Source organism: Odontesthes bonariensis, chromosome 16, assembly GCF_027942865.1.
Source record: "Odontesthes bonariensis isolate fOdoBon6 chromosome 16, fOdoBon6.hap1, whole genome shotgun sequence".
NCBI classification, from domain to species: domain Eukaryota; kingdom Metazoa; phylum Chordata; class Actinopteri; order Atheriniformes; family Atherinopsidae; genus Odontesthes; species Odontesthes bonariensis.
In genome coordinates, this window is record NC_134521.1 from 10,577,588 (window position 1) to 10,604,796 (window position 27,209).

General features: G+C 43.1%; 1 protein-coding gene across 2 annotated transcripts in view; it reads left to right on the forward strand.

Moving 5' to 3' along the window:
• The window catches only part of klhl13 (kelch-like family member 13), a 30,818-nt gene extending 5,226 nt beyond the window's left edge, over positions 1 to 25,592 (forward strand). The window contains exons 2-8 of one of the 2 annotated variants that reach the window (XM_075487793.1): positions 2,205 to 2,276; positions 7,138 to 7,279; positions 8,403 to 8,535; positions 10,123 to 10,319; positions 10,596 to 11,391; positions 13,937 to 14,050; positions 24,529 to 25,592. In XM_075487793.1, the coding sequence (XP_075343908.1) occupies positions 2,205 to 2,276; positions 7,138 to 7,279; positions 8,403 to 8,535; positions 10,123 to 10,319; positions 10,596 to 11,391; positions 13,937 to 14,050; positions 24,529 to 25,016 (1,942 nt within the window). In that variant the 3' untranslated portion in view covers positions 25,017 to 25,592. The remainder of the gene's footprint in view (positions 1 to 2,204; positions 2,277 to 7,137; positions 7,280 to 8,402; positions 8,536 to 10,122; positions 10,320 to 10,595; positions 11,392 to 13,936; positions 14,051 to 24,528) is intronic. The other variant, XM_075487794.1, reaches the window with a different exon arrangement.
• Positions 25,593 to 27,209: the final 1,617 nt, after the last annotated feature.

Here is a 27,209-nt window from a genome sequence, read left to right on the forward strand (position 1 = left end):
CATCTTGCTTTTTAGGACTGAAAATCAATCCAGCACTTAAGAAAGTGAAATGCTTTGCTTCATGCACTTTTCCCCCGGGACCAGGGGCCGATCAGCAGGCAGCTTTACTGCATTTCTCTGCTCAGTTATTGAGAAGTCTGTGAGATTTCCCCCTCACTGTCTCCAGAAGTTCTCACTTAATAATATTTCCTAGGATTTAGCTGCTGGATCGTGTGTTCTTGTGATCGCTTCATTGGGACGTGCATGTCCACAAACCCTCGCACAGTAATATGTGATACTTTCAGTTTTCAGAAGCTTTTCCTTTGTTTTTGATTTAATTTGGACACTCGGTAACTGTTTTGTTCCATGTAAAAACACTTTGTTTTATTTCTCCGGTTAAATTCCTCCGTACCTCAGCAGATTTCAGTATCTCAGTTTCACTCTATCATGCGGAGGGTTTGCATACAGTTTATTAGATGATTTCATGGTTGGTTCTAGTCCAAATGTGCCAGCTGAACTGTGCGGCCTTGACAAACAAACAGGAGTTTTTCTTTCAGAACGATGTCCAGTCAGTTTAGTTTGACGAAGATGGACTCAAACCGAGTCCTAGATGTATGACAACGACCTCAGGCAGTCACGATGATGCGTTGCTACAGCCGAGGAGCTGAATATTCGTGTAAATCTGCTGCTGCCGAGCTTCAGCTGCTTCTTTTGCTTAAGTATGTTGCCGTCAAACTAAAAGTTGAAAGGAATGAAACTTTATTTGTTTTATGCAGTTTGTAGAAGCATTAATCTGAAGGTGCTGCAGTCAATTCTCCATGAGCTGTGCATGTGAATTTTCTGGCTGCTTTTTACCTACCGACTGTGAGTAAAACTGTAAAACGTAAGCCAGGACTTTTCCCAGTAAAGACTCAACTGGATAGATGGTTTGATTTAAATTTTCTTCAATATTTACAGCGGATTAAATAGCTTGGGTGCTCGTTGTTATATTTTCATCGTGATAACATTGAAATATGTATCGTTTAGCATCTGTTTCAGCTGTATTTTGCTCAGGAAACCACGTCGTAGCCTTACAGAAGGTGAGAAGCTGAGTTGTTTAAGGTCTCCATCAGTTCATGGCTGAGCATAATGTAGCAGTAAAGCTATAGCAGCCAGTTATTTAAGACCCTTCCACTGTCATCTCTTGTAAAAATCCCTCTGGCTTTCTGAACTGTCACTTAAGATTTCCACCGACATGAAGCGACTTGAAGCGCTGCCACACTTCAACCCTTCAACTTCCTATGACTCGGCCCCACATAACTCGCATAAACTAATGAACCTGAAGGTATCATCGCAGCTCATCCAAATTGGATGTTTGAACCAGATTGTAGGGCAGAGTGGTTGCTGTCCGCACAGCATACGAAAGCAAAAGATTCCTTTTAACCAGTAATTGTGATTCTTCTCTAACTGAACTGGTGCCATCAAGCTGCTGGGGATGTTCTGGATTTAAGAAACAAGCAGATTTGAATTGAGTATAAGTTAAAGCATCGATCTCCTGATCACTTCAGACCCAGCATGGTGTATTAATAGAGAAGTTTAATGGAAAAACACAGTAAAATCCACCTAATTCAGGGCACCTGACTTCATGGTGGGCCTGTAAAAGTCGGGCAGTTTGTAGCAGAACCGGTGTTACGTCCTGAATTCATCGGTCCTCCAGTCCAAACTCGTTTTGTTGCGTTTGAATGTGCTTCAATATGCTGTTAAGTATTAAAATAAGCTATGAAATGTGTGTATCAATAAACTAATCACATAATAATCAATTGGACTTTGGTAACATGTATTTTACTGGCTTATAGTTTGATATAGGGATGATAAATGTTAATATTGTGATGACTTATAGTTGTTTATCAGATGTTCTACAGCTAAGTGAAATGCAGCCTTCACTGAAACCTCATTAATTGTCTGATTTCAAGCCAAAATGTCTTTACAATATTGATTTTTCTCCTGTGACGTCGACATTACGCAATAACGATACAATTTCTATGTACTGTCCAGCCCTGGTACGACACATTCTCTTGTGTTTTATAGGTCAGCGCTGAGCTGTGCTAATGCTTCATGATAATTAACTTGAACCTCTCACTGGTTTCTGATGCAACTCGACATTCAGTGTCTTTTCTCCTGAAGAAGAACAGAACCTTTTTATGTTGGATGCTGTAGCTGTTGTCTGCTTTGTTTCGTTCCGGCAGCCACCGACACTCCTTTATGGTTTGGACAACCCACTCTCTCCTGGCTGCCTGTCCGACTTACCACCTGACGGGGTAAATGTACAAGTACATTGCCTGTGCTCTGTGTCGGTGTGACTGTGAATGCTGTTCGAGCCATCAGTGTTATAGTGCTAATGGTGTTCACAAACTCCCGCTAGATGTGGTCCATTATCACCTCCTTGTAAATTGTGTCTTTTATTATCAATCCCACCCTTTTTGTCATTTCAAAAATGGTGTTTTATCATTTGAGGTTTGGTTTGTAACAGACCTTAATCACATGTAGTCCGGTTGTGTAGTTCTATTTAGTTTTCTTTACCTTCTGTGGTTGTAGAATCTCCATCTTTTTTTGCTTATTTTGTTTGCTCACAGTGTATCCTCTAACTGTTCCTCAGTTCAGCATGTGAGTGGAATGATGGGCAGATTCATCCCGATCTTCTCCCAGTGTTTACCCAAGTATCTTTTATCTGTTGATGCTTGAAGTCTTGAAGAAGTTGGCTCAAGTTTTCGCTTTGTGTCAAAGTGCAGAGATGTGATTATTCAGCACATGCAGGCTGTCCACAGTTCCTGGTCGTCCAACATTGATTGTAGAGATTTAGACTTAAAAGTTGACTCTGTTTCTTTATTTTTTAACATTTTGTAGAAGAGGCACGACTGATGTTTCTGTAGTTTATGAGTTAACTTTGCGGTTTTTTAACCTCCAGGTGATCTTAAACAACGGTTCCTCACATCGTGGTAAATTACCTATAATGCAGATCCAGCATGCTTCTCCATTAAAGGATCCCTGTTAAAGTTTTACATCATATATACAGTTAATCTTAAAGGGATAGTTTGCCTCTTTTGACATGAAGCTGTATGACATCCCATACTAGCAATATAATTTATGAACATTTTCTTACACCCTGCTGCGTCCTGAGCCGAGTTCCAGCCTCGTTTTGGCGTTGACGAAGGTAGTCCGGTTAGTTGGCTGGGGTTTAAGAAATAAAGCATTTTGCTTCTCAAAACAATATGCGTTCAAAAGAGTAATACATTTGCATCACAACATCGTTCTCCAGGAAAAAGTCAGACCTCACAATCGCTGTGTGCTGTGCAGACCGAGCAGTCCCCTGCTTCCGAGCAGCAAACACCGTAACAGGCGCGGCTGTCGGCAGGCGGCAGCGCGCAGTGATACGAAGGCAGAGAAAATAGCGCCAAGCGATTGTGAGGTCTGACTTTTTCCTGGAGAACGATTTTGTGATGCAAATGTATTACTCTTTTGAACGCATATTGTTTTGAGAAGCAAAACGCTTTATTTTTGTGGCCCCAGCCAACTAGCCGGACTACCTTCATCAACGCCAAAACGAGGCTGGAACTCGGCTCACAGGACGCAGAAGGGGGTAAGAAAATGTTCATAAATGATATTGCTAATATGGGATGTCATACAGCTTCATGTCAAAAGACGCGAACTATCCCTTTAAAGTTACTTTGATCCAACCAGCAGACAATGATAAGATAATAAGACGATGTACGAGAGGCATCATTGTGGGGAAAAAAATAATTTCTCAGCTTTTATTTACATTTGAGCAAAAAGTGGAATGGGGGTGTTTTCCAGCCGATGCACCCAATCACAGTAAAACGGCACCATGAAAATAAGAGCAATACATCAAGATTCTCAACAACAACATCAAGCAGTCTGCAGGGACACTTGTCCTTGGACATCAGTGGACATTTTCAGCACGACAGCAACCCAAAACACACAGAAAAAGTGGTGAAGAAACAAAAACGGGAACGTTTTGCAGCCAGAGTCCTGACTGAATCTGAGGATCTGTGGAGGGAGCTAAAGATCAGGGTGATGGAGAAGGAGACCCTCCAACCTGAAAGAGCTGCAGCTGAAGATGAATGGACAAAAAAACCAGTGGAGACATGCAAAAAGCTGGTCAGCAATTATAGGAAGCGTTTGATTGCCATTTTCTATTGATTACTGAGAAGGGTTTGAATAATTTTGGACATGCAACTTTTTGTTCAAATGTAAATAAAAGCTGAGAGGTATTATTTTCCACAATGGTGCCTCTTGTACATCGTCTTATCTTCTGGGAGACGCCTGTGTCATTTCCAATCAAGAAAAAAACGGTTGAATAAAAGTAACTTTTAAGTCAAAATTTGCCAGGGGTATGAATAATTTTGGGCTTATATATATCATAAAATACTTTCTTTTTTTTTTTTTTGCTCCTTTAGATTAGGTCTGTTCACAAACGATGCCGATTCAAGGGGGTTTAACTCCCATTTTGCTTACTTTATTTAATCCCACAGCAAAGTATAACAGAGACATTTGGAGAAATCAAACTTTTGTTTCATTTTGTGGGGAAGTAGGACGTAGTTATGAAGTAACAGGGTTGTAATGTGTTTAAAAGGGATTAAAAGATGAGAGTAGATGTGCACACCCCCACTTTTTATTCATTTGTATCTTGCTCTGTTTGGGAGGAAAGAATAAAGTGAAATAGATTGGAATACGGGATCATATTCTGCAACATTGGTAAAGAAATGCAGCTGAACTCTTAAGATTTAAACTAAAATCAGTTTTATTCAAAAAGAAGTTGAATAATATCCCTTCAAAGCTTACGGAAGTGTTGCATACAAATGATAAGCCGAGGAAGGGCTGCAATTTACTTCATTATATAAAAGGTCCATCCAACAAGCATCAGTTCCTCCACATCTGATGCGCCGCCCGCTCGCGTGTCCGTTTGAAGAGCAAATTTACTGCTGAGGCGGACATTTTTTTCTTGGAGAATATTTGTTAAAACCAGGCCAATCTTCACATGAAGATGAATGCTTTTTTTTATTATTTATTTATTTATTTATTTTAAGTATCCAGTTTTTAAGTATTCATTGACTGTTCTGTCGTCTGCTTGTTCCGTGGAGGATAGTCGTAGTAATTTAAGCCAAGTTTTCATTCAGTATTCATAGATCTCCTCCGTGAAAGCAGGCGGGTTAAGACTCTCTATGCCAAAGATCTCCACCCTCATCACTATTAACTACGTCTTACTGAACAGACTCGCCTACGAGCCTCGGCTCGTTTCCTTCTGCTTATAATGCTTTAAAACGTGGGTTATTTGAGATTCTTTTAACAGATTACACAGCTGTTTTCATTTCACAGACGCTTCGTTCTGTTTAAAATGGTCCACGAGGTTTATTATCTTATACCCAAATGAATTTCAATGTTTAATGTCAGTTTTGTCTGAACAAAATGTACATTTATACAGGGAGTTGTATCCATCTTTACACACTCGGTCTCTGTGGGGCAATTAGAGACTTTGCACCAGATTACATCACATAGTTGTGTGCTTGTGCTGTCTTAGAGGACGAGGATGTACGATTCAGATGCAGATAATGAGGAACGCAGTCCAGCGTTCTTGGTTTATTTTCCTAAAGTCGAGGCCGGTTTAAAGACTCGGACGCCTGGATTATAAAGTAGTTAAACCTTTTTGTTTACTTCAATTATTCTCAAGAATTTTTTTTAAGCTCGCTAGTCATTTCTCTCCGCGTTCTGGAAACTTGCTAATTACAATTCGTGTGATGCGGTTTTAGTCACGGAGATGCGAAAAGCTAATGATCTTTTCAACGCCATCTCAAGCTTGTTTCTCCATTTCATTTTCCCATTAACCTCGGAGATGGTTCATCAACACGATATGCGGTTTATTTCAGACGGGAAAACCTACACTCTCATTAGTTCCCTGCTTCAGTCGGAGCTCTCGCCACATATCTCTGTATTTATCGATGTGATATCTGCATATTTCATGCAAGACCAAAACTTTCTTTAAGCATCAACTTGAATCGGGCTGTTTCAGCTTCCTACTTTAATATGTTGGGTTTTTTTTTGTTTTTTTTCTGTCACGTACTTCAAGTCCTCGGCCATAAAACCTTGCTGGTGGGCCCTAGAGGTCCATCACAACTTTTAATATAAAGTTGTTTGATGTAGCAAATTAAAGTAAAAGGTGCCAAACTGTCCACGAGTGTCGAGTCAGATCTCTTCTCTTTGCAAAGTTTATGGAAAAATCTCTTTTATTATGTTGCACTGACAGATCTCTGGACCCCCGGATGAAAATGGTTTCCTAAAGGATGATTCCACCCTTTTTTTTTTTTACCCTGAAAATGATGGTTCTGTCCCATTTGGTGTGCCACCCAGTTCTGATCTGGTCAAAGGAAATCAGTCGCTTCATTTTACGCTCTTTAAACCATCCAAATGGAGGCACTGTCATTCGAATTGTTCAACGGTTTGTTTCCTTCCCTTTGAGAGGACTTCAACTCAAACCGTGGTAACAAAGTGGCAAAGCTCCAGGGTTCAGGTTTCACCTTTAATTTGTAGTTAAACATTAAATTACTCTCCCACAGCCACCTGAGTGGAAAGAGTCAAATTGTGCCTCAAATTTAATAATCAGACTTAATAAAATAATTGATTCTGAAGTGGATATGACAAGCAATCCACCACATCAGAGGTGATGGATTGCTTGTCATTTTCTTCCGTTCAGCTAAGTTGGATCACAGAGGCCACAGATATGTCACACAGGGTTTTATAAAATGTTATTAGAATTGGTAATTACTGATCTACAGCCTGGAAGGTTTGAATTGAGTCTCACATTTTTTTTAACCTGCTATATATTTAATATTAGCTTAGCTTTCATGTGCACTTCTTATGTGAGTGACCCTGGCAGACTGGAGTTCTGTTGGTAGCCCAGAGGGAATATATCATGGTTTCTACCTGCTGCTTCACTCTTGCAGACCTACAACTTTTTAGGACTTTTAGTTTGTCTTAGAATCAGGTTAGCACCACCTAAATGTCCCCGTGTGGTGTCACTTTGGAAACTTATTTGTCCTACTTTCTATAGACTAAACTTAGCAGGAACCAGGAGTGCTTATGGCCTTTTTTTTTTTTTTTATATAGATCCCTCGTGGAGGACGACGACGCTCACATGAAAGTCGCTCTGGGCTACGGTGATATGGGCATCTCCGCTCATCTTCAGGCATCGAAGACTGGAAACACCCGATTTTTCACAAGCAACACACACAGCTCAGTGGTTCTTCAGGTGAGAGTTTACCTTCTTCCTCTGTGGTTTTGTGAGGAGGCGCTCCGTCTGAACGGGCCGTTTCGCATCACGACGATGATTATTCATGAAAACATCAAGCTCCGCCCTGATCCTTGCCTTCAGCAACACTAAATCTAAAAGTTATTCCCCTCATTGTCAGTGGGGATTTAGTCTTTATTGAAGTTTGACACACACAGCAAAACCATAACAGCGTCTGAGAGCCCATAGCATGAATTATTGGTTAACATTTTTAATATGTTGATTAATATTTTAGTAGTTGAGTAAAAGCATTTGGGATTTGGTGTCTATTTAAGTTGTTTTAAAGCGCGAGCACAGCCTAAGAAGCAGAATACTCACTGTGACCACTTTTTTTTTTTAAAGAAAAAAAAAAAAGGGTCGACTTGCAAGTATTTACTGCTAATTTTATTCATTTGAGTTTCCTGCGGTCAGAAAGAAGCTGAAACGCTCGTGGTTGCTTTAGGATGTCGGCTCTGATTGGCACGCAGCAAGGATCGCCCTGAAAATGTGGCAGAGGGTGCAGCCTTTATGTTGTTTGTCCTGCCGTTGGCTGCTTTTGCTGCTCATTAATCTTTTGCTGTCGCAGCACAGTAACAGAACCGGAATGATTGATTTTTTTTTTTTATATTATTTATTTATTTATTTTTTTATTTCACATCCTGACTGAAGAATCTGTTCATCTGAGTTTTGTTTTCAAGCAGAACTCTGCTCTTGATACTGTCAGTTTGAGTTGTTGTTAACAGTAACAGCTTGTTGCTCTTTGTGTTTGGTCTGCATGTCATAACCTTTGTTAGACATCCGCTTTCTGTAAGCTGGAACTAACCGCCATGTTGCCATGCCTACAAGCGAACAATACAGCTGTTGCTCAGATGTATAATTTCGACCCAGACGGTCAAGAGAACCTGCAGGTACTAATCAGTCAGACGACTCAAGCACATAAGAGCGCTGTTGGATGTAATTTCAGGTCTATGAGGTCATTTCTGATGATACTTCAGATACCTCGTTTAAGATCTCCGGTGATCAAACACAGTCTCCTTACTCTCGGGGTGTCTTAAGCTTAAGCTTTCATGCTTGACTTCTGCCTTTGCTCCCTTTTTGAACTCAGGGATTTGACCAGCTGAGGATAGAAGGTTTGTTATGTGACGTCACGCTGGTGGCTGGGGATGGCGATGAAGCGTTCCCCGTGCACCGCGCCATGATGGCCTCCTCCTCCGACTACTTTAAAGCCATGTTCACAGGTGGGTCCACCAAGCCAGAATATCCACTCGTCTGCATAGTGGCATCAGTTAAACAGAGGAAATCTATTGATTTATCATCGATATATTAATCGCGCGTTGATTTACGATGGTGTGGTATGTGTGACAGATTTACATTGTGCCTACATCCTTCCAGTATTAGCCATTATTTTGCATTCGTCTTCATGGTCTTTTGTCCCCACATAGCAAATAAATGTAGGGGAGACTTAAAGGGAAGTTTTAGGAACAAGATACTATGAAAATGAACCCAATTCTGTGATCGATGCCACAAAAATGGAAGCAAAATTAACTTTATTGCTTTTAGTGGCTCTTGCATTAACCTGTGGCCTTAAATTAATTATATTTCTGAGCCCCATAAAAGACCTGCCGTCAGCTGTTTCTTCAGCTCGGTTGTGTGTGAGTAGCTGCGTATGTGACATATATTTCACAATACAGTGAACACGGCAGGTTAAATCAATGCTCAAAGCCCTTTTTTTGTGACAAGGGTCCTGATAATCCAGCTCACTAAAACTTCAGTATGTTCCTACAGATTAGCAGCTGCACCTTAAAGGGATAGTTCGTCTCTTTTGACATGAAGCTGTATGACATCCCATACGAGCAATATCGTTTATGGACATTTTCTTACCCCCTGCTGTGTCCTGTGAGCCGAGTTCCAGCCTCGTTTCGGCTAGTTGGCTGGGGTTTAAATAATAAAGCGTTTTGCTTCTCAAAACAATATGCGTTCAAAAGAGTAATACATTTGCATCACAAAATCGTTCTCCAGGAAACAGGACGCAGAACAGCAGGCAGTGATACGAAGGCAGAGAAAATAGCGCCAAGCGATTGTGAGGTCTGACTTTTTTCTGGGGAACGATTTTAAGATGCAAATGTATTTTTTAAACTCCAGCCAACTAGCCGGACTACTTTCATCAACGCCAAAACGAGGCTGGAACTCAGCTCACAGGACGCAGCAGGGGGTAAGAAAATGTTCATAAATGATATTGCTAATATGGGATGTCATACAGCTTCATGTCAAAAGAGGCGAACTATCCCTTTAATGCTTAGAGTTGGGTAAGATTGTAAATATTGGAAAATAAAGCAAGCATTATTACTTAGTTTGAGCATATTGGAGCTCTCAGGAGTTGTTTGAGATCTTTAATAACCATCAATTATTTTTGGATATCGCCCAGATAAAACATTTAGAGTAAAAAAAACTACAGTCATAAAGTCAAGACTGATATAAGAAATCAGTGTGTTCAGATGTCTGTAACTCAATTCTAGAAACACTTTGAGCTACTCTTACCAAAAGAATCCAAGAGAGACCGAAATCAAGGATTTACTGCTTGTGGTTCTGAAAAGACTCCAAATTTACTTTGGGTTTGTCATGGATTTGGCATTTTTGGCACATTTACTGGAATGGGAACGGCTTAACTACAGCTTCTGCGCCGTAATCGAGCGAGAGGAAAAAAAAGCTACTTTATTTTAGGCCAGAAAACGGGTGGTTAGTTGGTGGAAGAGAATGCAAGTTAACCGTGCGACCACGTGTAACCGTCGGCTCTCTGTCCTGTCACCCCCTCTTTCCTGATGCAGGTGGAATGAAAGAGCAGGATTTAATGTGCATCAAGCTTCATGGAGTAAACCGAATAGGCCTGAAGAAGATCATAGACTTTATCTACACAGCAAAGTTGTCACTCAACATGGAGAATCTGCAGGACACACTTGAAGCAGCAAGCTTTTTACAAATCCTCCCTGTGTTGGACTTTTGCAAGGTCTTTCTCATTTCTGGGGTAAGGAGGCAGAAGCATGGGGCAACGCTGCACATTACAGCACAGCTCTCCTTTAGTCCTCAGCAGCACTGCGGAGATCTGAATATCTAGTGGTGACTAAGGAGTGTGTTATCATCATCATCTTGACATTTTAAAGATCCAGCTTTATCTCCTTTATTATTTATTAATACACAAAGGTTTTGTAATGGGATATGATCCCTTGGCGCACGAGTTAAGAAGATGCAGTCTTTGTTCTTTGTTAGATTTCCAAGATTTTTGACCTCTTTTTCTTCGTAGGTTTCCCTCGATAACTGCGTGGAGGTGGGGCGTATCGCTAACACGTACAACCTGACTGAGGTGGACAAATACGTCAACAATTTTATCCTGAAGAACTTCCCCTCTTTGCTGGGCACGGGTGAGTTTGTCAAGCTCCCGTTCGAGCGCTTGGCTTTTGTGCTGTCCAGCAACAGCTTGAAACACTGCACCGAGCTGGACCTGTTTAAGGCTGCTTGTCGCTGGTTACGTTACGAAGACGGTCGAATGGACTACGCCCCAAAACTCATGAAGAACATCCGCTTTCCCCTCATGAACCCACAGGAACTCATCAATCACGTTCAGACGGTGGACTTCATGCGCACGGACAACACCTGCGTCAACCTCCTCCTGGAAGCTAGTAATTACCAAATGATGCCCTACATGCAGCCGGTTATGCAGTCGGAACGGACAGCCATCCGCTCGGATAGCGCCCACCTGGTCACGCTGGGCGGCGTTCTGCGCCAGCAGCTCGTTGTGAGCAAGGAGCTGCGTCTGTTTGACGAGAAGGCTCACGAGTGGAAGGCGCTGGCACCCATGGATGCGCCTCGCTACCAGCACGGCATCGCAGTCATCGGCAACTTCCTTTACGTCGTGGGTGGCCAAAGCAACTACGACACCAAAGGAAAGACGGCAGTGGACACGGTGTTCCGGTACGACCCTCGCTACAACAAATGGATCCAGGTGGCGTGCCTTAATGAGAAGCGTACCTTCTTCCACCTCAGTGCACTCAAGGGACACCTCTACGCTGTCGGTGGAAGGAATGCCGCCGGAGAGCTCGGTAAGAGTTTACGTCCTTTCCCTAAAAGCGGCAACAGGAGGTCCTCGGTGGTGTGTGAGATTTCACGCAGAAGAGTTTTAACATGTTGTTGAATTAAGCTTGGAGGACAGACACAGTCCCAAGCTGATGTGAGCCGTTACAGAAGCAGTTCGACACGTGCAAGTTCGGTTTCAGCTGTATGGAAGTTTCTCTGTGCCATGAGTTTGTATACGAATTTCTAATATTGAATTTTTACAGCATCAAAATCAGACTTTGAATTTAATTAACCAATGGTGTAAAAAAAAAAAAATTTTTTGAAGTTGAATTTTTTTAAGATGAATTTTTTTTCCACTGATTTTTGTTTTTGGAAATTTATTTATTTATTTTTTTTACTGATTTTTGTTTTTAGAAATTGATATATATATATTTTTTTACACTGTTGGTTTTTCAAATTCAAAGTCTGATTTTGATGCTGTAAAAATTCAATATTAGGAATTCGTAGTCAAACTCTGATGGCACAGAAAAACTTCCATACAGCTGCCGTTGTCTCAGGAGTATGATTTCACGTTGCGTGCAGCTTTGCAGCGAGTTGTACGTCCTGAGGACAGGAACAGTACCGAGCGCTGCAATTTTAACTTTTCATAAGGATGTCGTGTCATATCCCCCAGACTCGGTGATCTCATGCTCCTCATAGTAAAAACATCGTTTTACTACTCCTGAGTTCACAGTTCAGCCCTCTGATAAAACTCCAAACGGATGTATTATGTATTTCTATTTCTTCCTCGCAGTCTTTCCCTGTGAAGCTGACTTTCTGATCTGGAGTCTCCGCACCCGTAAACTGTAGACCGCATATAGGTGCCACCCGCTATTTAAATTCAGCCGTAAAACTCGAACAGACAGAAAAAAGGAGCCGTCTTCTCTTCGGGGTTATAATTAGCCTGAAGCACACAGCCCCAGTTCACCCGCCTGCCTGTTTCCAGCTTTACATCGGGCCGCCTGCTCACTGCATGTGGTTCCGTCCTCGTGTATTTCTGGACGTGCCCCGGCCCGCCATCGTGTTTATTTACTCTGGATGGGTCATACGGGTGTGGTTTTTTTTCCTTTATTGTCGCCTCAGATTTGAAAAGAAGAGCCCAGCAACGCTGAGACGTATATTTACAGAGGGGAGCTTTGAGTCTTTACGAGCCCATGCTGTGTGTTTCTGCCTGTGTAACCACTGTTACCCTCCAGGCTGGTTAATCTGCTCCAAACGAAACAACAAAGACGTGTGGGGAATGAACCGGTGCGATCAAAAGGCACTGAGGTTTGTTTTTAAGGCTGCGTGCCTCGTCATTGTTCACCGGTGAATAAAAGACTGCAGATTGGTCAGGGTTCTGTGTGTGTGTGTGATTGCTCGTGTGATTTTAGCTTTTTAAACTCCCCATTTTCTAACATCACCTGATGTCTTTTAACGCTGTATGAGCTATTTATTATTTTGTAATATTTGGCTCACTTATTATTTAGTTATCTTTTGTTGGGGGAATACACCTTTTTTGGTTTTTTATGATATTTAGTATTGTTTGAGTTAATTTGGGTATTTAATTATGCTTTTATTTTGAAAGCACTGGTTTAGCTGGGGCGCACTGGGAGAGTTTACTTAGATGGGCTGGCAGTCACAGGTGAGCAGGCACCTGGGAGGGCTAATGGTTTTTTACCAGGGCAAGAGAGGCGGCAAAGGCCATTGTTCTTTGTTCGTTTGCTTGGTTGGAGCAATAAACCTAAAGAAACCTCATTTTTTGCCTGGACAATGGACTCATTTTACCTGCGTAAACTCACTCCCTAGGTGTCTCAGTGGCCGTTTGATTTAATTTAGTTCATTATGGTTTTGACATTTTTTTTTTTTTTTTTTAGCTTTGATTATTGACACAAGAGGACGAACAGCCATTATAAACGCGTTTAAGCACCATTTATCATTTGGCTTTGGACAAAGAAAACAACATTTTGTGCATTACCTCATGTCCTGCTTGTGGTAAAGTAGGAAATAAAGTGCTTTCAATCCTGTAATTATAGGCTGCCGAACAACGGGAGTACAACTCGTGCGTGCAGCACAGCGTGTGCCCCTCCTTACGTTTAGCCACGGCGTTTGAAGTCTGTTTCTCTGACATGAAGAGCTGTTGATATCCATGTTTGTCCAACTTGCTTCGGGCCCAGTCACATCCTCATCCCGAGCATGTAATGAGCTCACGGAGCTGGTTCTGGGGTCTCTCAGCCACCATCCGCCCGTCTGTGATCATCACTCATGAATCCCAGAGTCCCTGTTCTTGGCTCTCTCGGATTTTTTTGCAAAACCATCCCTGGGCGTCTTAAAATAAAGGATGTAGCAGTCTCCAGTTTTTCCTGTGCAGTCGGCGCCATCGGGGGGTTGTGAGGATGCGAAGTCTGTATTAAAATCTCTGTTTTAGCTCCCACGCAGAGACCCTCCAAGGCCTCATTTGCTGCTGTTTGTCCTCCTTAGTTGTGTCTTGACCTACTTTCTTCTAATACAGTCTCTTCTCTTTTTTTTTTTTTCCATCTTTCTTTCTTGAAGCTACCGTGGAGTGCTACAACCCAAGAACAAATGAATGGACGTATGTTGCCAAGATGAACGAGCCCCATTACGGCCACGCTGGGACGGTGTACGGCGGTTACATGTATATTTCAGGTAAGCTGGTTCACGGTCAGCTGACATGAAGAGTGACTTTTAATGTTTAAAAGTTGCATTTGCTTATATTTATATATGTTTATATTATATATTTTATATTTATATAAACTTATATTTGCTGAACTTGCTAGATTATATTGAGTGAGAGCCTTTCACACTCCATACACTCTTCATTTATCCGTGCAGAGCGTGCTTCTGAAGCATGTTAGGGATCCGGTCCTTAAGGCCCACGGTAGACACTGAGATTGGACCGTTGGGCAGTCTCTATTCGCTCTTAAGACATCACATCAGCGCTTGTTCACTTCCTGCGATTGAAAACAAATCCTGCGGTATGGAGATGAGCCCTAGTTTCATAGCGTGACTAATCCAGAGGGATGCTACAAAGGAGGGGAAGGTTGGTGGTGGTGGAGGGGAATTGGAAGGATTGAGCAAAGTAGAGGACTGAAGTCTGTGTAGGAGGTGTAACACTGTTAATCCCTTCTGGCCATGGGCACAATCATCCTCCTGCAACACATGAGCAATAAACAGTGTTGTTCAAAAACACAGAAGAAGAAAAACAAGATCCTGAAAGTCTGCAGCAGAGGAGAGAAGAGGCAAGAAGCAGTTAATTTTTAGTCCTACTCTGAATTTGAAAACTGTACAGCAGTCATTGTGCGTGATTAAGTTGCCTCTAAGCACGTGGGCAGAATTTAAGCTTAATTGAATAAAATGGTAAACAGTTCTCTGCTGGTTTCTCAGTTCAAATCGATGTAAAAAATGGACAAAAACTGACATGTAGACACAAATATAGACTCAAAAAAATCATTAAGAGGCCCTCCAGGACAAAGTGCACACTCATGCAGTTTGTGAACTGTAACTTGGTTATAAGTAGGGCTGGGCAACGATTGAAATGTTTAATCTAATTAATCACATGATTTCCCTGATTAATCACGATTAATCGCATTTGTACGCAAAATCCAAAAATGAACTCAAAAGTAGTGTATAGCTTTTAGCATTTAGTTTTATTTTAAATGTGCTGCCATATGAATGAAAGTGCCATAACATTTGTTGTGCAAACACACTTTTAACATCAGCATCTTTCTGTAGTTTTTATGTAGAAGCCTCGCTCCACTGTCTGTTTCCTTGAATGACTTGCTGCTATCAGTTGTGTGTTTTGCCTTTAAGTGATATTTTAGACTGGAACTACTACGGTGAGAAGACAATTCAACTTGGCTGTGTTTACAGATGACTTTGGTTCTGTCGACTCCGCCGTCTGGAAGAACTTTAAAATGAAAATGGTCGAGTAAAAGTTCCGTACCCTTCTCCATGTTTGGTGGATCCGCCGATTACTTTCTTTTCCGGTTCCGCAGCAGACGGCAACAGATTTTTACAAAATAAAAGCCTGTGAGTAACATACTTTTACAATAATAAAATAAATAATAAAACCTGCGTTAATGCGCGATAAAATAATTAGAGTTAACGCGATAACAACGAGTTAACTCGCCCAGCCCTAGTTATTAGATTATTATTTATTAAATGATATAGCTGTGTTTTACATTCCTCTGTCAGCTTTCACTTGCTCTGAAAAGGTGGGCTGTCGAAGGGTATTAAGAAAGAAAGAAGCGGATGCTCCCGTGCATCGCCCTGAACGCCTCCTTTACCTCGCTGGAGAGCTTCATGAGGTCAAAGAGAGATTGCAAGAGGACCTCAGAGAGACTTAAGAAAAGACAAGCGCAGCGCTAAGATAATCTGCCTGTTCGTGAGCTCAGCAATGATGAAACAGCTGCTCCAACCTCGCCACAAAAGGCCTGTTGCTTATATGCGTTTTACGTGTCGATTAATGCAGGTAAGATAGCTGCGGACGTCCCTGGAAATGCTTTAAATCATTTCTAAGGTTTGTACTTTCAGTAAAAAAAGAATCTGATAAAGGATTCAAAGCCCAACAATGAGGATATTGTCGCATAGAGAGCAGCTTCTCACCCTCCTCTTTTCATTCTTTTACACGAATCCTAATTAGTCGAACTGCATGAAAATAATTGGTGTTGCGTTTAAGGTCGTGTGGGATTGTGGGAAGAAAGCAGTGAAGCATAGCACCTATGAAACTGACGCCTTACTTCCGAGTCATTTGGCTCAGCTGGAACATGTAAGAAAAAGGGATTTTAGATCTGTTCATACATTTAGGGAACAAAATCCGGCTTTTAACAATGAATTGTGTCCATAAACTGGACATTTGTACCGTTGTTAATATACTTTGGGATATTACTTTGGAGACTTTTGCAAAATGAATATAAAATATTCAAAAGCTGTTCGGCCGCAACATTCACGAATATATACCAGAAACCACCTGAACACATAATTGTCGTCATCGTTTATACAAACACTTTAAATTGGATCATTTCTGCACCACAAGCACAAGAGAAAGGGCGCATTTAGACCCCCAGAAACCCGATATTCCAGCAGAATGGAGATGAAACCGTATTTTCACATAATATTAACACAACTGCATTTATAAATGATGATGTAGACGCAGACTGAGCTGAGCTGAGCTGATATTTTTGCCTCGAGCTGCGATCAGCAGAACTGGGTGTTCGCTGCTTATTTTCTTTGCACTTCCTCGCTGAAAATGGTGCGACGTGCTTCCCTGACGCAGTCAGTTTTGCTTTTCTAACAGCTGTTTTCGCACCTGTGCCATCTAAAAATATCCAGGTGAAAATGAAGTGTTGTCGAGCAGTTTCTCTTTAGCATCAGAACCCACGCAGCTTACATGGAAAGTTAGCTTGAAGATGCTACAGGTACAGGAGCGTTGCAGCTCAGAGGAGTTTAGCTGCTGTGAGGGTTCGCTGTTCCCGCTCAGAGTCTCAGGGGTTACAGTCTGAGACGGTCTCGCTGTGCAAGGTGACCCGTGCTGGAGTGCACTTCTGTGTGCGTCTGTCACAGCACATCAGGTCAGTTTCTCCAGCCGAGCCGCTGCGCTGTCTGAAGGTATTCTCTCCGCTGGATGAACCTGACAAGTGCAGTCAGCCCACAGATCATCACAGCTGAAGTAGGGCAGCAGAGTTCAGACCCAAGAACCAGACCAGTGCAGAACCACACAGCCTCAGGCCCGCGGTCTTATCCAAGAGATAAAGACCCCTTAAACAGTATGAATTAATCTTAAATATTCCCCTGACATAACCACTCAGACCCATTTGTTGAATCATCTTTGGCAGCAGTTACAGTCTCGAACGTTCGTGGGTGTGACGTGACATGATGAGCTTTGAACAGCTGGATTTGGGGGTTCACTTCAGATCCTTTGAGCTTTGAACAGCTGGATTTGGGGGTTCACTTCAGATCCCTTTGAGCTTTGAACAGCTGGATTTGAGGGTTCACTTCAGATCCCTTTGAGCTTTGAACAGCTGGATTTGAGGGTTCACTTCAGATCCCTTTGAGCTTTGAACAGCTGGATTTGGGGGTTCACTTCAGATCCCTTTGAGCTTTGAACAGCTGGATTTGGGGGTTCACTTCAGATCCCTTTGAGCTTTGAACAGCTGGATTTGGGGGTTCACTTCAGATCCTTTGAGCTTTGAACAGCTGGATTTGGGGGTTCACTTCAGATCCTTTGAGCTTTGAACAGCTGGATTTGGGGGTTCACTTCAGATCCTTTGAGCTTTGAACAGCTGGATTTGAGGGTTCACTTCAGATCCCTTTGAGCTTTGAACAGCTGGATTTGGGGGTTCACTTCAGATCCCTTTGAGCTTTGAACAGCTGGATTTGGGGGTTCACTTCAGATCCCTTTGAGCTTTGAACAGCTGGATTTGGGGGTTCACTTCAGATCCTTTGAGCTTTGAACAGCTGGATTTGGGGGTTCACTTCAGATCCCTTTGAGCTTTGAACAGCTGGATTTGGGGGTTCACTTCAGATCCCTTTGAGCTTTGAACAGCTGGATTTGGGGGTTCACTTCAGATCCCTTTCAGCTTTGAACAGCTGGATTTGGGGGTTCACTTCAGATCCTTTGAGCTTTGAACAGCTGGATTTGGGGGTTCACTTCAATGTGTAACGGTGCTTTGGTTCCTCCACACATGATGTTGAGATTTAAGGAGAAACTCTTCAGCCACGTTTCATTTGCAGCGTATAATTTGATATTTGAATCTTGTGGCATAATTATAATCATGTTTTAGAGTTTAATTGGAGCTCATCGGGTTAAAGAAACATCTCGGAGGTTATATAGAGGAAGGGTGTTAAAGCGAAGGCTTTCATGTGGGCTGTGAATCGACATTTCCTTAAATTTAGCTCCATCATTGTTGGAAGTTGAGGGTAAAAGTCAGGTGATGGTAAAGGCTGCACAGCTGAGAATGTTTTTCAGAGTGAGACTCACTCAGTGCAGTTACATGGAACTGAAAGGATCAGATAATTGGCTAAATTACAATAAGAATGAGTTGATCGAGGGTAATTCTCCTTGGATATATGGCGGAGAATGAATCGGATCAGAGGCACAAAGCGTGTCATACTCCGGTATGATAGGTGGCGCTGTACCCATTTTAACTATTGCTAATAGAGCCACTTCCTGTTGACCTCTTCACCACCAACAACAACAACAAACTCAGGCATTGCAGAAAGATGGAGAACGAAGAGCAAGATGAAGCTACGTCCCTCTACATTTGGTCTGTGATGAGCTGCTTGTTGCACAAACGCGATGCACAACGGAGCATTCTCCATCGCGTTGTTTGTTTCTTTCTGACGGCGACAACAACAGGAATATCGTCTCCTTTGACTTCTGGGTCACGACCCCGGGAAAAAATCTCAAGCATGAACAGAACGCAAAGTCTAATTCAGTCTACAAGCAGGTTTAATTTGACTTTCAACCGAGTTATCTTGGGGTCTCAATCCGATACGATCCAATTTCTTGTCGGATTAAGGCAGTGCTTCTCAAAGTGTGGGGCGAGCCCCACTGGTGGGGAACAGAGACATGGCAAGTGGGGCGCACACAAACGGGAGGAAATTTTAAATGTTATGCCCATCTTAAATGCTTTTTTTTATTGACAATAAAGATAATTCACTAAACAAAACACCCACACACAAACAAAGTAATAATGAACAGCTAAAATTATGAGAGAGCATTGGGAGACGGGGAGAGAAACGTAACCTGGAACTAAAGGGCAAAAACAATGATTGACGTCGGGTTGTTAATTGCAGCGGGACAACAAGGTAGCAGGTAGCGTAACTGTGAGCAACATGTATACATTTGTGACTCGGACCAAAAAAGAGCACCAGCACCATCACAAACACACAAGACGGAGGGGCCAAGTCAACCAAAAACCCAACCGAAAAGAAAAGAAAATATGATGAAAGCTATCTTGGTCTAGGATTCACGGTTGCAATGGTCGGTGCAGAGGAGAGACCGATGTGTGCTCTGTTAGCAGCAGACAGCATGAGGCCGATCAAATTAAGGAGACACCTGGAGATGACACACCAGTGACGTGCGATTCGTGAGTCAATCGTTCAAAACTCGAGATTCTTTTTACTGACTCGGGAGTCATTGTCTCCATTAACTCGTTCACTGACTCACCGCTGCTACTGCCAGCTAACTGTAAAGAGGAGACATGCCACACAACAGTTATTCTAACTGCAATTGCGTAAATGTATAAAGCTAATTGCTGTATTAGCTCCGTGGCTGAAGCGGAGCAAATACAGCTCCCAGCTCGTAGAGCCCCTCCCATACCAGAGAAACTCGCCAGCTCTCTGCTCCGCATGATTCAGGACTCATGATTCAGGACTCATGATTCAGGACTCATGAATCAGGACTCATGATTCAGGACTCATGATTCAGGACTCATGATTCAGGACTCACGATTCAGGACTCACGAATCAGGACTCACGATTCAGGACTCACGATTCAGGACTCACGAATCAGGACTCACGAATCAGGACTCACGAATCAGGACTCACGAATCAGGACTCACGAATCAGGACTCATGAATCAGGACTCATGAATCAGGACTCATGATTCAGGACTCATGATTCAGGACTCATGATTAAGGACTCATGAATCAGGACTCATGAATCAGGACTCATGAATCAGGACTCATGATTCAGGACTCATGAATCAGGACTCATGATTCATGACTCATGATTCATGACTAACGATTCAGGACTCATGATTCATACCCGGCTCACAGCTCACTCTCCCTCCCGGCTTTATTTTGAAGGAAGCGGGAGTTCATTCATTCTGTACATAATTATTTTATTCTAATGGTGCAGTGTTGACGGTTAAAATATTATTATTTTTGCGCTATTGTTTAGTTTATTTAAATGTTCTATTTGTGCACAGTTTCATACATTTTATTATAATTTTGCACTGTTTCGCACTGAATGTTAATTTATTGGCTATTTGGGTTATTAGAATTTATTTAGAGAGAAAGAAAGAAAAATAAATGTTTGGAGACTTCTGGATTTTTAGCCTTCTTCACAATGATTTGGGACGTGGTTTTTACATTCCGTGGCGCACACTCTGGGTGATTGATTCAAGTGACTCGAAAACCCGATTCATTTTAGTGAGTGACTCATACAAACTCGAGTATCCCATCACTATAACACACCCCTGTCACGTTAACAAGCCACTGGATTTCTTTGAAAGAAAATCGACAGCAGGAGCAACGCATGGTAAAGGCTGCGTCGGTTAACAGTCAAGCACAAATGGCCTCATAAAAAGTTACATACAGAATCCCGCAATGCAACCACATGCTTTTCAGCTGTGGCGTCTCTGAAAACAAAACACAGATCTCAGCTCAACATTGAGCATGACTTTGAGTGGCAGTTTCAAGCCTGCAACCACGTTTTGAGAAGTTGTGCAGAGCAAAACAGGCTCATTGCAGCCACTAATGCAGGGATAAATTTGAGTTGTTTTTGTTTTTTGCACAGATTACAAATGAAACACTTTTATTTTCTCTTTTTGGACTTTGTGTTATTTGATGTAATTGATTTTGATTCATTATAAAATATGATGTTACTTGGTGTTAGTTCAATAAAGTTGAAATATAGTTTGTCAATATTTTTGTTGGGGCGACAGGGGCAGGTGGGGCTTGGAAATCCCCACTTGTTCAAAGTGGGGAATGACCAAAAAAGTTTGAGAACCACTGGATTAAGGTGACTACATGCACTTAATAACTCAATCTTATTGTAATTTAGCCAATTGTCTGATCCTTTCAGTGCCATGTAACCCCACTGACTGAGGATTAAATGTTCTACTGGATGGTAGTTCATCATCTTATTCCAGTCTAATGTGTCAGAACTCTGTAAACTGACAGTATGAGATGTGCAGGTTACTGCACCGCAACCCCAAAATGTTTGATTAGTCTGAACCGGTTCATGTAAAAGCAGAAATGTCCGATTCAAATGGACCACGCTTTGCTGAGTTTACCCTTCCAGCGCTTTAGTTTTAGGCCTGAGAAACAGCTGAATGTTCCCATGAGTGCGTAGAGCAGCTTATTCCCTGGATGATGGCGTGCGTGCTTATAGCGGTTGCTGCTTCCTCCTTCTTTCTCTGTGCTTCTAACTTGCTTTGCACCTGTTTGGCCGCGTTGCTTAGCGGCGCACGTACAGATACCGACAACAAAACGGTCATCATTGCAGATAATCCTTGGTGGTGCTGTGAACTGAAACATTTTCCCTTCTGCGCTCACCACCCAGGTGCCACTCTGGACCATTTCCAAGAGAGAGAACTCATTTCACACGTAGAATCTAATACCGGCTCGTGCATGTGTGAAGTGGCGACGTTAGGACCTGATTCTCCAGACGTTCTCCGGTGTGCATGTGTGAAAACTGCTTTCACGCTTCCTCCATGACAAGGGATCTGAGATGAGAGGCGCTTATGTTTTTATATTGCTCTGAACAGTGAAAAGCGTGTGTGGGGGAAAAATCGAATCCATATCCTTTTAGCTCCCTGCATATTAATGCTGATCCATATGTTCCCTGGTCATGCTATTGTGAAACTAATCAATATTTGGTGCGGATGGGTTGTGTGTCCCTGTGGAATTTAACTTCAAAGACTCGCTGTAATCGTTAGTGGGTTATAGTTATAAAGGATTTCGGCTCTCGGGCCTGAAACTTCAACGCTCTTAATCATTACGGGGTATTTGTAGAAAGTGCTGAGCTCCCTTTTTTTGGCTCACCCTGGTGTCTGTTCGTGGCCCCTCCAGGTCCCACATGATTCAACCAGGTCACTGGCTGCATGAGGCAAATCTGCTTTTATTTTGTGTCCACATGGCTGCTCGGGAAAAAAGTTAGGAAATAGACACATATGGCCACATGTATTAGAGGATCCAAACAATAACACAATGAAGGGCAAAGACTTTATCTCGGCTATAATCAGGCTGCTCTTAGTGTCCCACTAATGGCACGATTAGACTCTGAGATACTGGGATACCGATCAGACATCATTGTATCAGGGAAAGGCCAAAGCCCTTGAACTGAATCAGAATAGCCGCATGGCCCCGCGGGAGGGATTACAAGGACCCGCTTTGACCCCAGCACTGTTCTCTTGTCAGGATTTAAATAGCAGACTCGCTGCGTGCAGCTTTTGGATAAAGAAAACGGGCAGCCCGGCTATCTTTTGCGTTTGATGGGTTAAGGAGGTGCAGCATCGCAGATCTGAGTCATGGCGGCTGAATACACAGCTTAGGCTCCAACAATGAAGCGAGCGCACGATCACTGGGCACGAGCTAAAGAGGGATTCTGCCTGTATACGGCGCGCTCTGCAAATCTTCACTGCATTTGCTCCCAGTCACTCAGCCGTGGGGGGAGGGGTGTGCTGGCTGCCACCCAAATGCATGCTGGGATTGTGTTCCTCTTTATTTTAAGCCTTCCCTGTAGACATGTCCTGTTTTTTTTTTTTTCCCTCTCCACTTTTCCTCGGCTTTCTGTGTCCCACCGTCTGCAGTCTGTTTGTGCATATGTTAACAGAAGCTTTGTAATGGTATTCCACTTTGTAGCGAGTGCTCACAATCAGCATTATTTCCCTCTGTAGGGAAGCAGGCTGAGCAGCTGCTGATATCCCTCCACTTTGCATAGAGTGGCTCTAATCTCTGTATTTGGTGGTTGAATTCGTTTCAAATATGAGGATCAGGAGAAAAACGAGTTTTCAGAATGTCGAGCCTTGTATACATACAGTAAATGAGACAGTTGGCGCTCTGCACGGCCCGGATGAAGAGAAACGTTGACGTGGGCCAGTGATACTCACTATTTTTTTTCACAAGAGCCACATTGGCAGAGCAAAATCAAGGGAAGAGCCACTTTAACGACAACATACTAAGTCCCCTTTGCAAATATGCATTTCTACATATAAAACATCCCACAAAAAAAGAAACAACACAGCCAATACATTTTCAATTAAGACCATATTTACCTTAATACTGGGATGAGCGGAAGCTGGCATGCATGTCCTTGACTTTCTTCATGTTGTATTTGTAGTTTGTTGTTGTAATCATAGTGAGACATTCAAGATGAGCATGTTTTTGTGCTGGTTTTTACCCTTTTTTTTAAATTAAAAACCGATCCATTGTGCCTGCATCTCGCGCTGACTAAAGGAGCTAGCGTGCGCTGCGGTCAAGTGTGAGGTGGTTTAAGCGGGCTGCGTTGCCAGGTTTAACAAAGCCTTTAGGAAACACCATTAAGCCTTAATTAATACTTAATAAAAATACTTAATGTTGTGCAGTATTTGCTGTATATTATTTGAAAAAAAAATGTATTGTTATTGTTACCATATTGTTATAAGCTACTCTATGGGCTGTGTTCGAAACCGCATACTACATACTCATCGATCAGACAATATGCAAAGCGTTTACCCACAATGCATTTCGCTCCTACCCGAACCGAAATCAGCCGGCTTGAAGCTGATTTCGCTTAAGCTCTAAACTCTGTAAACTTTAGCAACATTTGAAACATTTTCAGGCGAGAAAGTAGTCGTTTAGATCCCCAACGTGTGGAAAATCTGACAAAATACCGGCTATTTACAATTTTGTTCCGACGAATTCGGCACTACTAAAGCTAGTCGTAGTAAGCAACGCACCCCCGGTTATTTTCACAAAATAAAATACCCGTTATCATAGGGAAAGCCGTTAAGATACAATTGGTGCTTTTGTTTTTAACACAGGAAGTGAACCTACCCTCGTTGTAGCTAGCTTGAAACTGCCGTTTTGACAGGAAATGACGATCGGTGACCTCACGTTACGTTGTATCTTGGGTAGTTTGAGAATGAGCAGTAACCTCATGATGCATACCCAACATTTAGGCGAATCTAGTATGCATCCAGGAAAAAAGTCAGTATGAGTAGTAGGAGAAGTATGCGGTTTCGAACACAGCCTATGCGAGTACGAGCCACCAATTAAAGCTTAAGGAGCCGCATGTGGCTCGCGAGCTGCGCAATGAGTATCTCTGACGTGGGTGAATAATTGACGAGTCCAAAGAGTGAATTGATCCGTTTCGAGGCTGATTTTCATCCTTTCTTTTCTCTCTTCTCGCCGCAGGGGGGATCACTCATGACACTTTTCAGAAGGAGCTGATGTGCTTCGACCCAGATGCGGATAAATGGACTCAGAAAGCGCCCATGACGACGGTGCGCGGCCTCCACTGCATGTGCACGGTGGGCGACCGCCTGTACGTGATCGGGGGCAATCACTTCCGCGGCACCAGCGACTACGACGACGTGCTCAGCTGCGAGTACTACTCCCCGGCCCTGGACTTGTGGACGCCCATCGCTGCTATGTTGCGAGGTCAGAGCGACGTGGGCGTGGCCGTGTTCGAGAATAAGATCTACGTGGTGGGCGGCTACTCGTGGAACAATCGATGCATGGTGGAAATAGTACAGAAGTACGACCCCGAGAAAGACGAGTGGCACAAAGTTTTTGACTTGCCCGAGTCGCTAGGCGGCATCCGAGCCTGCACACTCACAGTTTTCCCCCCCGAGGATATCTCGGGCTCGCCCTCCAGAGAGTCGCCACTCTCGGCACCTTGATGAGTAAACGGGGGGTTTGGCCCTATCTCGCTCATACCCCCTCGCCCCTTTACTCCCCCCAAACCTCCTTAACAAACACACCTTACAGACACTGTTTGCACTTCCTCTTTGGACAACCTCTGTACTGCATCCCCGAGCATCCCCGAGTCCTCGCCCCCCTAAAGCTGTGCAGAACCCCCTCCCTGAGTGATTAAACCACATAGCAACATGGTTGGCAACCTAATTACGTGTTAATGTTGCGTACTCGGTATATTTTAGCAGGAAATACCTTGACTTGAAACATGACTTTGCAAATCAACTTTTCTACCTGATGTCTACAAAGTTTTCTTACGTCTCGTTTCCTCCGGTGTTCCACCTTGAGATGTTGGCCACCGTGCGACTCTCTTTTAGTCTATGCCGGGTTAAACGCAGGTGACCCCAGAGAGACGGACGAGCTTGGAAACAGATGGCTTTTAACTCAGGGGTTGGCCCAGGCCCCATCTGCGTCTCTGACAGTTTCACTTCTTTCCTGCTGTTGGTATGAAACTGTTAACAAAATGGTGTTTTCTAAATTTAATAAACATGATTTTGAAAGTATTTGAAAGTTGTCCTTTCTCAGGCTGACCATCCGACCCCCTGAAAGTGGAGGTGAAGGCTGTGCATCCTGCAGAGGTTGGGCAGAGCTGCTTGGATGTGCTCTACGGTCCTTTAAATGACTGGATTCTTGTCACTGTGATGTCAAAGCCTTCTGACCCTGGTTCCAGATGCATGCTCGTTAATCAGCTGTGAGAGGGAGGTTGGCTTCCTTTATCTTTGTGAACATTTCTCTAATGAATGAGGTGAAGAGAAATCAATCAGCCCGAGCGCTGGGGAGCGGTTATTTTTGCTTAATTATTACAAACGACGCAGTATTTGATGAGCGTTTTCAGATCGATCCGTTTCCCACGGTCAGAGAACGTCCTCCTCGGTGCATTAAAGGTGCCGCTGCCCGGGAGCCGGCCCCCTCCCTCCGCTGTCACCGCAACAGACGGTAATGTTGCCCACAATCTGCCCACCTGCTCCCGGATGATTAAAGCCTTAATGGCAGCATATGGTGTCCGAGGCGCTCGCCTCACACCGCTACCACGAACAAAAGGGTTTGTGTAATCATCAGGTGAGCTCGGTCCTGGGCTTTAAATCCTCATTATTTTCTCATTATCCGCTGCTAATGAGATGCTGCAGAGGTGCTTCTGATTTCACATGTTAATGTGCGCTCCTCACCGCTGTTATTTCAGCTTGATGAGCTGGATGTTTTGATGCCTTTTTTGTTCAAGCACAGACTTTTTGAACTTCTTCTTGTCCTTTCTCTCGGTTTAATATTAGAACTGCGCGTCTACGGGCTGCGCTCGTTCTCGTCCATCTTTCCTCGCTCCTCCAGATTGTTTTTGTGAGGAGCTTTGTTAATAACCTGTGACATTTCAAAAGCTCCGGACGCGCAGGCGCTGTTTCTTGCTTCGCTTTTGATGGAGCGGCCTGCATCGGTCTTCTAATTTTAAAAGCAGGCACTTCGTGTAATCCTTTAATGGAAAGTCGCAAAATAAACTGAAGGGCTCGGACGGAATTGCCAGCTGCTGGCAGAGTCACACGTGAACGGAGGAGGCCAAAGAGTGCAAGTCCAGGGCAAATGTTGCCTGGACTTTCTGCTGAAAACAAATCCTGCTTTTTATTAACCGTCGCCTGAATCTGATGGGATTTGTTGGGATGAGGGACTCGGTTAAGACTGCAGAGTAAAATCCTCTAACGAGACCAATTTGTTTGTCTGATCTCTCTCCACAGACGGCTAACCTTATCCACATCATGCAATGATAGTATTTGCTGTAAGTAGTTACTTTCTGAAGGCTTTGCTCTGTAAGCACCTCTTAAAAAGAGACCATAAACCATAGTTGGAGCACAGCTTCATCAGTCTGTTGGTCTGCCACTGCAGATGTCCTTTATGGGACTTCAGAAAGCTACCAGGTGTGACACAGAGCAGCAGAATCTCACAAACACACTGACCACGCAGCCTCTGGTCTAATTCTTCTTTTAGATAAAGAACACATTGATTATTCAGACTCGTGCACCAACACACCAGCTCACATCTAATTGTTTCTCGGCCATTATTGGATTATCTTGCTGTGAAGGTTGGTGTAGATGTCCGTGGTCCTCGCAGGAGGAATCCTGCTCCACTTTATCGAC